Source organism: Ambystoma mexicanum, chromosome 7p (assembly GCF_040938575.1).
Source record: "Ambystoma mexicanum isolate Mex_15411 chromosome 7p, UKY_AmexF1_1, whole genome shotgun sequence".
NCBI lineage: Eukaryota > Metazoa > Chordata > Amphibia > Caudata > Ambystomatidae > Ambystoma > Ambystoma mexicanum.
The window spans coordinates 254642302-254656175 of NC_090939.1; the positions used below are offsets into that span (position 1 = coordinate 254642302).

Sequence of the window (13874 nt, forward strand, 5' to 3'; positions counted from 1 at the left end):
AGTTCCTTTCTAGAATTTTTTACTTTTAATTTTCGGTACATTGTTTAGTCCTGTCCGCTAGTCCACTTCTAGTATTTCTATTTTTAATCTTTCAATTTCCTCACCAGATATTTATTTGTTTTAGCAAGGGATTTGGCAGTTTTCCCTATTAAGTGCGCGTCTAATTTATTCCTAGCCATCCTAAGGTGCCTTTGTGTTTTGGGCGAGCATTTCTATGCGCCAGTTCACAACCCAGATCTCCCTCTCTCCCCCCCCCCCCCTCTAGTTAATCTGTGATCTTGTTGATATGCTTCATGCAAGCCAATGATCGGACAATGAATTTTCTCCTGATGACCCCCTTCATCACATCTCCGATCACGGAATCTGAAAGCGTGTCAGAATTTTCAAGAAAATAAGTTGTAATTGTCTTAGCGAGTTGACCTTTCAGGGTGTTTTCACCATTCGGGACGATCTCGCAAACGATGGGGGGGGGGGCGGGGACATTTCCAGGTAGGTGTTAACCGGCAGGGGATTGAGGGTGTGGTATATATTATTAATCCTTATGTTTATTAAAACCGATGCCTGGTAGATATCCTATTTCCCACTGACACTTAGTATGTGCACGGCACCAAAAGAGGATGGGTCAGCAAGAGATTGATTCTCAAAGGTGTGGTGAACATGCGGGAACTGCGAGTAATCCAGAGGATGGATATTTATAGGTGTCTGGGACCACATTGAAGACGCCACCTATAATTAATTGGTCTTTGTTAAATGGGGCTACTTCTGTAATGACGTCTGCCAAGAATTTGCTCTGTCATTCTGGGCATATAACGATGTCAAGTAAAAAGCTGAACGGCAACCCTTTGACCCTTATATACCTGCTCACCAGGCCCATCACAGTCTCCGATTTATCAAATGATGTCCCCTCTTGCTATGAGCACAGCAGTGCCCCCCTTCTTAGAGTCACTGAAGGCTACAAACTGTAGCCGTTACAACTTGTTGCGTAGTCTGTCAATGTCTGATGCAGCTAAATTGGTTTCTTGTAAAATGGCAATTGCATCCCCCGTATCTGAACATTTTTGAACGGATTTGTATTTACAAGGGGAATTAAAGCACAGGCCATTTAGCCTAAGTATCTGTGTCGACTGATTCTCTTCTACATGTAGGGCCCTGTGTAAAGAGTGGGGAATGTGGTAGAGGGAGAATGAAACCCTTTGGATAAACGATAACCTGTTCCTGGTATGGCCTGTATTGTTTATCTATAATTACTCAAAGCAAAACCCCCTCAGGAAAATATATCCAAACAGATATCTCGGAGCACTTTGACATGGATCAGAGGGTTTGACAATGGTTATGAAAAGCCAGCCCGACCCAGCAGAGAAAAAACAGTCTTCTGAAAGAACTACAGAAACTGAGGCGAGTCGTGGAAAGTCAGCTAACCCTAAAGAGGAGAGGAAAGCGATCCGTCTCATGAGAGAACTCCATGAACTGATGCAGGGAATAACGAGAGACCATCTTGTATTTTAGCGAGAACTCTAAAGAAAAGCGCATAACGCAACCATTAGGAGAAGGGAGTCATTCTCCTGACCTTAGTCTGTTAAAATAGTGGAAGCCAGTTAAGATTAGTTTTGGACAGTGGACTTATTCCTTTGGACGTTTTCTGATGAGCACCTTAGTAAAATAGGGAATACCCCACAGCGATAGGCAAAGTTGGATCTCATTATTCAATGTACACATGTCCTCAGTGTCTTGCTTCCTTCTAACCTGCCACTTTTGCCAATAGGTGTCTACATTTTTTTTTGAAAATCAATTTTTATTAAGTTTCATTTGTGCATTACGAAATTACATTGCATTTGCTGATGTGAGTTAACAAGAAAAAACCAATCGCAACACACCCCTTCTCCCTCCACCCCCCTTCAGTTCAAATGTTCATAAGTTGGTTAATTGCTTGCTTAACGGGCTCTTTAAAAAACAGAAGTGTCAATGCACTGTGCGCTTGGCACGTCAAAGTCATGTGGACCAACTGGGTAAAGTTCACAATCGGGTCCGCGGGCCATGGCCTTGTGTCCTGGGGGGGGGGGGGCCCTCGGCACCACCACTAAGCATTAGACCGCTCGGCCGTATTTGTCAAAAAAGGGGAGCCAGATTTCCTCGATGCTGGATTTTGACTCATCAAGCAGGTGTGTGAGGAACTCCATGTCGTAGATGGCCCGTACTTTGGTTACCCAGGTTTTTTCCCCTGGCATTTCCGGATGTTTCCATTTCTGTGCCAGGCAACATCTGGCTGCTACCAGCATTACCTGAAGCATATGGTCTTGAGTGCCCTCTTGGCCTTCCCCATTGTCAATTCCGAAGAGGAGGAGCCAAGGGCAGGAAGATCGCTCAACCCCATCCACCCCCTTGATCCAGGCCCGTACCTTGTCCCAATAATTTTGGACCACTGGGCATCCCCACCACATGTGAATGTAGTCTCCTCTTTCTGTCCTGCATTTCCAGCAGTGTGGGTCATATCCTGGCCTCATCCTAGCTATCCTCTGCGGGGGATAGTGCCATCGGTGTAGTATCTTGAGGGCCTGATGGCGATACTGGAGGGAGGCCGTGGATCGATTAGCCCGTTTACACATCTCTGTCCATCTTTTGTCATCGATTTCCTCACCTAGGTCCCTACCCCATTGTGTGCGTGCTGGCGGCGGGTCTCTGGGGACAGAGAACAGAAAGAGCTTATAGAGGCGGGATATTATCCCCTTGGAGCCCCTCGCGGTTAGGAGAAGCTTTTCAAAGTCTGTGAGATCCCTCCTGAGGGTATCGCCCCAAGATGGCTCAGTGAGGACACCTTTGAGCTGAAGATAACAGAAAGGGGAAAGCGTGCCTATTCCCAGGGCCTCCTCAAGGTCACTCAGGGGTAGGAAAGAGCCCCCCACCCACATATGGCCAGTCCTGCTAAGGCCTGCCTCGAACCATGTCTGGTATGCTGCTGGTTCTGCTATTTTGGCCAGGAAAGGAGGGGCCCAAATGCAGCTTAAGGGGGAGGGCCATGTTGTGAGCCATCTGTAGTAGCCTCCCTCTCTCCATAGGGACCACAGTACTTTCAGAATCGGATGGTTCAAGACGTTTCTGGGGATCTTATTCCTTGGGACCCAGAGCCATTCCTCTATTGTGACCGGTGCAAGGGGCCTATTATCCATGGCTACCCACTGTTTTTTCGTTTCCGGTGAGAAGTGATCAACCAGAATCCTCAACTGGGATGCCCTGTATTATGTCCCCAGGTCAGGGTAACCCACCCCCCCCCCCGTCCTCCTTAGCCCTGGTCAATACCTCGTACGAGATTGTGTTTTTTACCCTGCCAGAGGAAATTAAGAAGGACTCGTTTTGTTTCTTCAAAGAAGGCCCTAGGGACCAGCACCGGGAGCATCTGGAAGAGAAACAGGAATTTTGGGAGAATCACCATTTTTATGAGATTGAGGCGCGCCATCCACCAGAGACCCGCTCCCGCCCACCTTTCTATGTCTCTCCTGATTGCTGACCAGAGGGGGGGAAGTTGGCCGTATACAGGGCTTTAAGGTCGCGCGTGATTTGGACTCCTAGATACCGGAACCCCTCCTCACTCCGTTTAAAGGAGAGTCCCTCCACAAAGGCCATCTCCGGGTCAGATAGATTCCCACCTATGAATGCCACCGATTTGTCCAGGTTGATTTTATACCCCGATAGCTCTCCATATCGTGTGAGGCCCTGCAGCAACCAGGGGATTGTTTGGGACGGTCTGGTGACATAAAGCAGGGCGTCATCTGCGAAGAGGCACATTTTGCAATGCATGTCCCCCATCTGTATTCCCCTGATGGCCATATCGTTGTGGACCAAGATTGCCCATGGTTCCATTACTAATGCATAAATTAACGGGGATAGGGGGCATCCCTGCCTCGTACCACGTTCAAGGGGGAATTCTCTTGATTCCGTTCCGTTTGCCACCACTCTGGCCGAGGGGGAGGAGTAAAGCGCAGATATCCATCCCAACCACCTTGGGCCCATCCCCATAGATGTGAGAACCTCCCTCATGAAGGCCCAACTGACCCTGTCAAAGGCCTTCTCCGCGTCGAGAGCCAATAAGAGTGTGCCCTCGTTTCTGGCCTCAGTTGTGGCAAGTATGTGAAGTGTTTTCCTTAAATTATCGGAACCCTGTCTGTTAAGGATGAATCCCGCCTGGTCTGGGTGTATCAGGCGTGGGAGGGAGTTTTCCAGTCTGGAGGCCAAGATTCTAGCGAAAATCTTGGCATCCAAATTAAGAAGTGAGATGGGTCTGTAAGACCCACAGTCCGTCTGGTCCTTGCCGGGTTTAGGTATGACGGTGATGAGGGCCTGCAGGAATGTCTGTGGGATTGTGTCCCGACTCCTAATCTGGTTGAACAGTTTAGCCAGGGGTTTCACTAGGATCGATTGGGTCTGTTTGTAAAAATCTGCTGTATAGCCGTCTCGGCCAGGTGCCTTTCCGGCCTTCAATCTTTTGATGGCTCCCTCCACCTCTTCTTCTGAGATTTCCCCCTCGAGGGCCTCTAAGTCTTCGTCGGTCAGCTTGGGGAGGGGATATTCTGCCAGGTAGGAGGAAATATCCTCCTGTGATTCGTCCACTTGCCTGGAATAAAGTTTGCTGTAGTAGTCAGCAAAACATTCCATTATTTTCTGCCGGTCCCCATGAATTCTGCCTCCCTCATCACCAAGCTGGGCAATCCCTCTTTCCACTCTGCACCCCCGTGACCTCTGTGCCAATAGAGTGCCTACCCTGTCGCCCCGTTCATAGTATCTCTGTTTGGTGTATCGCATTTTTTTGACAACCTCCCCTATGAGAACCGTATGGAGCTCCTGCCTTTTGCCCTGCATCTCGTCCAGGAGTGCATCCCGGTCAACCCCCGGGGCGCCCAATCTGGCCCGCAAGACCTTCAACTCCGCACAGAGTTTGCTCTCGATCAGGCCCCTCTCCCTTTTACGCCTCGAGCCCTCTGCTATGAGGAGACCTCTAAAAGTGGCTTTCCCCGCTTCCCATACCATGGACATGTCAGTCTCCTCGGTGTCGTTTGTCTCAAAGTAGGCCAGCATTTCTTGTTTCATAAAGTCGCGGAATACGGGGTCCCTAAGGAGCGTGTCATTGCACCGCCATCGGGATGATCTCGGGGCAATGGGCAGTGACCAGTTAGCCACGAGTAATTCGTGGTCCGACCACGTTATGGCCTCGACCCTTGGTTGGGTTACCACCCCGTCCCCCTCCTCTGAGATCAGCAGGAGGTCGATTCTAGTGTAGGTGCAGTGTGGGGGAGAGAAGAAGGTGTAACCGCCTTGACCCGGGTATGCTTTGCGCCAGGTGTCTACCCAGTAGTGATCCCTCAGGAGGGTTTGCAAGGCCAGGTTGTCCTTAGTGATCCCCTTGGGTGTCCCTCCCCTGGCGGACCACCAGTCCAGTTGGGGGTTAGCTATGAGATTGAAGTCCCCGCCAAGTATCATGGCCCCCTCTGCCCACTCGTCCATGACACTGAAGATCCGCGTGAGGAACTCTACTTGACCCGAGTTGGGTGCGTATACGGTGGCGAGAGTGACGCGCTGTCCCTCGCAAAACCCTTTGACACCTAAAAATCGACCTCCAAATCCTCTCTTGGTTTCTACCCCTGTGAGTTGGAGTGCCCTTCCCAGGAGAATGCCCACCCCCTCCTTCTTTGAGGTCGCGTGTGATGCCCAGTAGTTGCAGCCAATATCCTTCCCTTTGATTCTGGACTCTCTCCCCCGTTTATAATGTTTCCTGTAGGAATAGGACTGTTAGATGTTGTTTGCGGAACATATTGCTCGTAAGGGACCTCTTAAGGCCCTTGACATTCAACGTGCCTATCTTCCCTTCAATCATTATCGTCTTTTCGGTTGTGCACTTTGAACCCCTCATAGTATCTGAATTTCAGAGCCCGCTGCCAAGCAAGTTTCTGTGACTTGAACTGACTTTCCCCCTTTACCCCTCTGTCTGCCCTGTTGACCATTCTTCCCCCCTCCCCCCTTTTCCAAGCCCCCCTCCCTGTTTCCTCCCCCCTCCCACCTTTCCCCTGAAATATAAGGCGTTCGTCCACTTTCCCCAACATACGTTGGGGTTGGTCAACGAACCACCAAGGACTCTAACCCCAGCCCCGGGATTTTCATGTTTTGGGGAATCCCAATTCTCAGAATCAATATAGATCGGCCCCTTCAGAACCTCGGTACAAGTGTCTGAGATAAAATTCTGGAACAATGAGCCCCCACTCCAGCCCACAAACCATTAACTTGGGCCTCGTGTGTGGGCTAACTCAACCAAACCGTTAACTTTTTAGCAAACTTTCGCCCGCCCTGTAGACCGGCGGGCCAGCCGTAGCACCAACGCGGCATCCAGTTATGGCACCTCGTGGACCCAGGACCTCCAGTGCCTGGACCCCGAGTCAATGCTCACCTTGTGATTTCCTCCACCTCCGATCGAACGGTGTTATCATGACTGAGTGGTCTTCAGAGTTTGTCGACGGGTGTCTAGTTTTCCGGAACTTCCGGGCCCCCTTGACCTTGGATTTGCCGCTGTGGTTCACCAATCTGTCAGGACCCCTGGGGGGGTCTCGGGCTCTTCCATCCTGGGCGCCTGAGTGGCCCGCCTGGTCGCCAACCAGGTCATCGGGTCATCTGTGGCCCTCCGAATATCCTCCTCCGACACCAGGTGGTGTTTCTCCCCTAGCCATTCAAATTCCAAGTAGAAGGGATGTCCCCAGCGGTATCGAACCCCTTTTCCCTGAAGCCATCTTGTGAGGGTGCCACATTTCCTCCTCATTGACAGGGTGAGGGCTGATCTTCTTGAAAGATGGATACCCTTGAGTCGCCGTATTGTATGTTGCCGAGGTTTCTCGCTTTCTCTAGAATTTTAGACTTGTCTTTATAATAATGTAGTCGGACCAAGCGCGGGCCTCTGCCCCCCCCCCCCGGTGCACCCTGTCAAAGTTGATCGTGCCCGCAGCCTCTGTTCCCAGGGCGATCCTCACAATGTTGTGCACTTTGCCCTCGAGTCCTTGTGTGGATTCGCCCTCGGACTCCACCAGGCCAAAAATGCGCAGGTTGTTCCTTCTCTCCCTGTTCTCCATGTCGTCGACCTTAAGCCGGAGTTCTTCCTCTCGTCTTTCCATGTCTTGGAGTCTAATGTCCATTTGGGTTTCAAGGAGTGTTACAGAGAGTTGATTGTTTTCGACTCCCTCCATTCGGTCCTCTAAGGTGGTGACTTTGGTCGTGAGGTCAGCCAATTTGGCACCCATGTCAGTCCTCATCCCGCGTATCTCCTCCAGAATCATCTGGATATTGTTCTGGATGGCCTCCAGGTCTGGGGGTGGGGTAGCGGGGCCCCCGGTCGCCATGACACTCTCGTTGGCAACAAATTGGTATTTCAGCAGGTTTTCTTTCCAGCTCATGGAAGGACCGTGTCGGTTACTTGTTAGCGGGCACCGCCTGGTAGTCAGCCGTGTCTGGGTCAATTGGGGTGCAGAGCGGAGAGGGGGCGCGTCCCCCGAGGGCGTCGGCAGCTCGGAGCATGTCTACCCTGTTTGGCTCCGTTAGTTAGCCCTGTGGTGGCGATCTCCAGGTATCTCAGCTGGGGGGGTTCCCAAGTTGTTGTAGGTAGGGGTATCTGAGGACCCAACTCAAGCAATGTTTCAAGAGTGCATAACGTTCCCTTTGGTACCCCGTTTACTCCAAGTGCCCTTCCAGTGGAGGGGGGGGTCGTAAGGGTGCTGAACAGGGGTCCTTACCCTCTATGCTTGCCTCTTTGTTCCCCAAGCCTCGCCGCAGTGGGGAGGGTCCTCGTCGCGAGGCTGCAGGCGTCCCTTGGCACTTTCCTCAGGTAAGAGCGGGAGGAGGGGGAGTGTGTTGGGGGGGGGGGGCGCTCCCGCGTCGGCCCCCAGGCGATGTCGTTGCTCCGTGGGCAGATGGATGGCCCTCTTCGGATCGGGCCCCGGTGCCGTGGAATGGGTAGGTGGGCCCGGGCCTCCCTATGACAGAGCGTGCCGGACTCGAGTGTCTGGAGCGCCAGGCGTGGAGCCTCAGAGCGCCGTGGGCTGTGTTGGTGAGTGCTGTAATGGGAGGGGGGGCGCGCTCCCGCGTCGGCCCCCCCTGCAGTGTCGTTGCTCCAAGGGCGGGAAGATGGCCCTCTCCGGGCCGGGCCCCGGGGGACAGGCCGGGGGGTCCGGGCCCCCCTATGACAGGCCGTGTCGGCGGCGCCCCGGCTGCCCCGCCCCGAGTGTCAGGAGCGCCAGGCGTGGAGCCCCAGGGCGCCGTGGGCTGCTTTGGTGTGTGCTACGATGGGAGGGGGGGGGCGCGCTCCCGCGTCAGCCCCCCTGCGATGTTGCGGCTCCTTGGGCGGGCGGATGGCCTTCTTCGGGTCGGGCCCCTGGGTCGTGAGATGACCTGCGGTAGGCCACGTTAAGTGTCCGGGGGGGGGGGCGCCGCGGGCCCGCGGCCCCAGGCTCACTCGTGTGTGGCACAGCCTGTGTGTGCGTGGCCGCCGCGCCCTCCCTCGTTGCTTCGCACCAGGCCGTGGGGGAGGGGTTGCTGGTATCGCCTCGGTCCGGAAAGCTCCGCGCAGGAGCGTCGGATCGGGACCGGAGTTGGGTCCAGGTGGGGGCTACAGGTTCCCACTCCCCTTGGTGGGGGTCGCGTGGTTCATGGGACCCTCGTTCCGCTGGTGGACCGCAGTTTACCCGGGGCTGGGTGCGGAGCTCGAAGCTCAGGCGTCCATCCTGCCTGCGCCCCCTGGTGGCCTCCATAGGTTTCTACATTTAAGAGATTTATGTAACGCAGTAAAGTTGCAGTTTAAAGGTTGGTCATGTCTACTAGCTTGACCTGCAAAGAAGTGTTGCTTTTTATGGCTAGGCAAATGTCTTCTACACAAACAAGATGGCCATTGGTGACAAACCTAATCTTTACCCAAGTAACACTACTACTCAACATTTTTTGTTTGATTCTTAAAGTGGTGAAAGGTCAGTGGTGTGAAACAAGTGATACTACAACTCTTAGCACGTACCCATGTGACACCATATATCCGATTTGCAGCGAAAGCCTCCGAAGCGTGAAAGACACGGAAAGACGTTCCTGGAACCAGACCATCCACAATGATTACCGAATCGCGGGAGCCAAGAGAAAACGTGCATGTAAACCCCACGAGACCGCAGTGGGTTTTCTACAGCCCAAAAACGAGGCCAAGACCTCGGAGCAGCCCCTTCTAAAACCAAGGCTTCCCGCAGGATATGAATCCAGTTGTCCACTAGAAGCAGGGGTAAATGTCAGCAAGTACATTGGAAACGCCACATTTCCATGTACCTAAAACAGTCTGCATGTTAGACGGAGGGGGTCGGGAGCAGCCAATTTCATGCATATTCCAGGACAGCCACGCAAGTACAAGACAGCAGCGATGTAAAAGCATCATGGCGGCAAGGCAGAAGGGAACTGACCCCCATGGGGCAGAGTCTCACCTATAAACCCATGTGACACGCATTGCAAATTGAATGGGGATTGGCCAGGCAACAGGAAATGGACTAAAAAGCCGGCCAACCAGTTACATTGTCTTTCGGATTTCTTTCTAAGGAACAGAATGCCAAGACTGACCTCTAAGAGTACTACTGGATATATTGGGAGCGCATGCAAGTGTGCTGCGTGAGGATGATCTCTCACTTAATGGCTCTCCTGTGAGGAGTCTTGCCACAGATCCTCGGAACTGAAGGGAAGCAAGAATTGTGCTGCATTTTTTAATGGTATATAAACCAAACCCTTTTATTCAATAAATATATTTTTCATCAAGACAAACTGCCCCTATCTCTCTATCGCAAAACCCGACAAGGCATACTGTAACAGGGTACTTGGTATGGTATACCTAACCAAGTGAATTCCTCTGCCTCAATTTTCTCAAGAGCTCTAGTTTGGGCATACTAGGATTGGGTTTGGGGAGACTGTTTCAGATTAGGGAGATTTGCGCAATAGAAACTACACACTTTAACTCAGGCCAGGGGTATTCCTATTTTCAGAAGCTAGCGAGCTGCCTCAACTGTAATTTACTGTGTACTAATGAACCTGTTAGTGGAACCAAACACATCTTCCCTCCTGTTGTCCCAACTTCTTCCTTGATCAGGGTATTTCTTTGAATGCTTGAAAAGGGTGCCTTTTTCCATATATTTTAACTTCTGCACGCCCGTAGTTCTGATCAGCCTTACTCTTGCCCATACAATCAAATAGACCTACTTTCTGGAAGCCAAAATCCAAAGTCTGGCCCCAAGCCTAATGTTTTAAGGCAAAATAGCGATTCAACTGTTCCAAAGGTCAGACCATATTGGAACAGCTCAGGCCCACAATTGTGGATGTCCAGCAGGGATCATCCAAATAGATGTCACTATACCTTTCATTGGTAGTGCCTAGTGACCACCTTCACCCTTTACCAAAACAACATTCTCCAGTCTGCTGAGCACCCCCTGGCCCATCTTCACCTCCCTTAAATTTCAATTCTGCACCCTCTTGCAACCCAAACAAACTGGCCATTGTTTTCCCCTTCATGCATCTTCCCTTCCTCTGCAAAGTGATTGATAAGTTGGTCACAATCCAGTTGAAAGACCTCATCCCAGTCTCCTAATGGACTGCCAATCAAGATTCCAGCCGCAATGCAGCATAGAGATGATCACAATTCAAGTAAACAAATCCGTTCGCCACATTCTGGGTAAAGGGGACCTCTGCTTACTCCTCCTACTCTTCTGGGCTGCAACTTTCCTATGATGATGAAACATTCAAACACTCGCACATGCTTGGTCATCAACCTAACAGCACTGCAGTGGTTCATATAATGCCTCTCCAGCAGAATACAATTAGTCTAGATGGGCCCAAACAGGTGTCGTCCCTGCTCAGTAACCTGCACAGCTGCACAAGGATTTATCCTTTTGCTCATTCTCATCAACCTCTACATTGTTCCCTTGGTTTGAACTCTCCTGCTAACACAAATGACAAAATGCATCCATACATCGAAGATGCACACTTTAACCAATGATGTGTTGCATCGATGACTTCCAGTTCACTCATCAAAGCCTGGATATCTAGCACCAACTCAATCTGATAAAGATCAGTTTCATACTCATAGGAAGACCTATCATCCTTCCCAAGTCCAGAATTGGCTTGCTGACATTAACCTGAATGGATTTACACTAATTCTCACTTGGAGCAAAATCTCCTAGATTTACTCTCAACTGTGACTTCATTGAAAGGATACATGCCCATAGTTTGATAAATTGGCCAAGCGCTGGTCATCCTCCACCTTGGACCCCCCGAAAGCCACTCAGAATGGTTTATCATAGTCCAAAGAAAATTTGACTACAACTTCTTCATCCCCAAGGAGCTGCTCTGGCTAACCCTTCATGCATGCATCATGTGGAAGACCGTCTGCTTCACTTACAAAGCAGTGTTGACCAAAACCTCACTCTAGCTGGCCAAGAAACCCAATTATTTCAGAGGCCAAAGCACCACCAGAAGCCATGACTCTGCCACACCGTAAACCAAGAACTGCAAGATAGGTGGGGATAAACAAGGCTGTTTCTGCTATCCATCCTGCTCCTGGAACAAGGCGCAGATGCAGAGAACGCTTTGACCTTCCATCCTGCAGTATCTTCTTGCACTACTCAACCCAACATCTCCCTCGCCAAAGCTTGTCCCTCTCCTCCTTCCACTAGCAACTACCTCTGTGACCCTGCATCTCACCTGTAACCCCCGGCCCAGTCTCCCTATATACAGTGCTGCTTCTTCTCAGATTGGCTTGTGTTTTATAAATACCATACAAAGATAAAGGGCTGGTGGACTGACTTCAGGATATTTAATGTTATAGCTTGGCTTGGGCTCTGAGCTCTTTTCCATATTGTTGCCACTTAATCCCTGGGCTTTAATTTCTGTTGGCTCTCGGAGGCAGGGCACATTGCCTGCTCCCACAGTAAGGCTCAACTGTGGCAGTACATTAAGGAATGCTGAAAGACACTCTTAACGCATGTCATATAATGACTCAAAGGCCGCCTGGCCTCTCTGCCAACCTCTGCTGACTCAGATTCCCAGGAGCATTGAACTTTGTACCTTGTGCCACACTGTAGCCTCTTTGCAGCTTGAAGCTTAAAATATAGAGAAGCCCATCACTGGCCTAGAAGAACAGGAATATGGGTTGCTCATGTCTCCAGAATTCCTCCCACCTCCTCCTTATTGCCGGTGTATACCTGGCATGCCAGAGACAAGGCTTGGTGGGGGCAGAAGGGGTGAATCTCAGCATAACACTTGGCCTCACTACCCTCCAAGGCATCTCTGGATTGAGCTACAGGCTGAGGCACCATGAGAGTTCCTCGACTAAAATTGCAGGATTGCTTTGGGAATCTCTAGCCCATCTGTTTGAGTGGACTTTGGCACATATACTCCTCCCTTGCACCCCCACACCCTCCTTACAACACTAATCCCCTGGCTCCAGTGTTTTTCTGGAATTGTCCTACTGGATCCTGCAGGCCTTTCACAAGTTAAAATGTCACAGTGGAAACGTCCATGCTTTGACAATGGCTTTTCCATGATCAGCAGCTTTTGCAACAGCCTCCTTAGGACAGCAGTTTTTCTCTCATTTTAGGTGTTGAAAATATGGTGTGGTAGACTTCAAATTAAAGGTATTTCAATGGAGCACTCTAGCATGGTGAAGCAGAGTTTAATTTGGAAAATATCATGCATTAGATTAGATCAATACAAATAAAAAAATGCCTCAAGCATTGATTGATATTTGGTAAATTCTTGAACTGCCCATTTTATTTTTCAAAGGGGTGGGGTCTCTTGTGGGTAAAGCATATGATTTAAAGTTTTGAGTCGGGTTTTGCTTTGAAACCAGATTGTAAACCAGCAAGAAGGGCGTTTCTTTTGTTCTGTTTCTGGCTATGTCTGTAAAGCTTCATATTTGCTTTCATTTTAAGATCACGATTCTGCAGAAGAGGATGCTGTGAAGCCCCTAGATTTTATGACTGAAACGCCAAAAACGCATTCGGAAAACGGAGTCACATGTGATTCTACAGCAAAGCCTGAGGAATTGGTTGAAGATGAATCCACTACTTCATCTTCCTCTTTCTCTGAAGAGGAAGAACCAGGGGCAGTAAAAGAAAAGGTCGGCTTCGAGGGGGAATTGCAGTTCTCTGTGGAATTGACCGACGCCCAGCAGTATGAAACTAAACAAGAGGAGTCTGAATTGGGGGATCCTGCAGTGATGAAGGCAATAAATGGAAAACCCACACTTGAGGTGAGTGAAGTGTCTGTGCAGAATTGGTAAAGCGATGCAGCCCCTCTCCAAAATAACAAAGAGCATTTCTTTTCCTAGTTGGCATGTTGGCAAATTACTTAGTAGTGTGTAGTTCGGTTGTATGATGAAACCACTATGATGAAACCACTATTTAAGTGGAAATGACAAGGCAATGAACTTAATAGATATGGTACAATTAATAGTAATGAACAGTAAAAGGAAAAGTGGAGTATTGTATAGTATTACTTCTATAAACCTTTCACCCTTGGTATGGTCCAACGCACTTTAGGTTGAGTGCCAGAAGGGGATCGATGTCCAGGTATTGGAAAATTCGAAATGTGGTAGTATGCGTGGGTGCATAATGGCCAGTAGGAAGATATGAAGAGGAGACCAAGTCCCTGCTAGCGACCCTTGTCGAACAGTTGGGTGGTGAGAGGCTGTCTAGAGGGGGATGCGAGAGCGGGATAGTTATGTGCACAGGTATAAATCAAATTTTAGTCACAATTGGTGCATTCTTATGACAGGTCTTATGTAAATGTTTTTTAGTGGTGTATAATGGCAGATGCTTGCAGGTCGGTGATTGTGC

General features: G+C 50.1%; 1 protein-coding gene across 1 annotated transcript in view; it reads left to right on the forward strand.

Moving 5' to 3' along the window:
* Positions 1–13874, forward strand: part of PATL2 (PAT1 homolog 2) — a 1529270-nt gene that overhangs the window by 177569 nt on the left and 1337827 nt on the right. The window contains exon 4 of the mRNA XM_069636258.1: positions 12969–13288. Within this exon, the coding sequence (XP_069492359.1) occupies positions 12969–13288 (320 nt within the window). The remainder of the gene's footprint in view (positions 1–12968; positions 13289–13874) is intronic.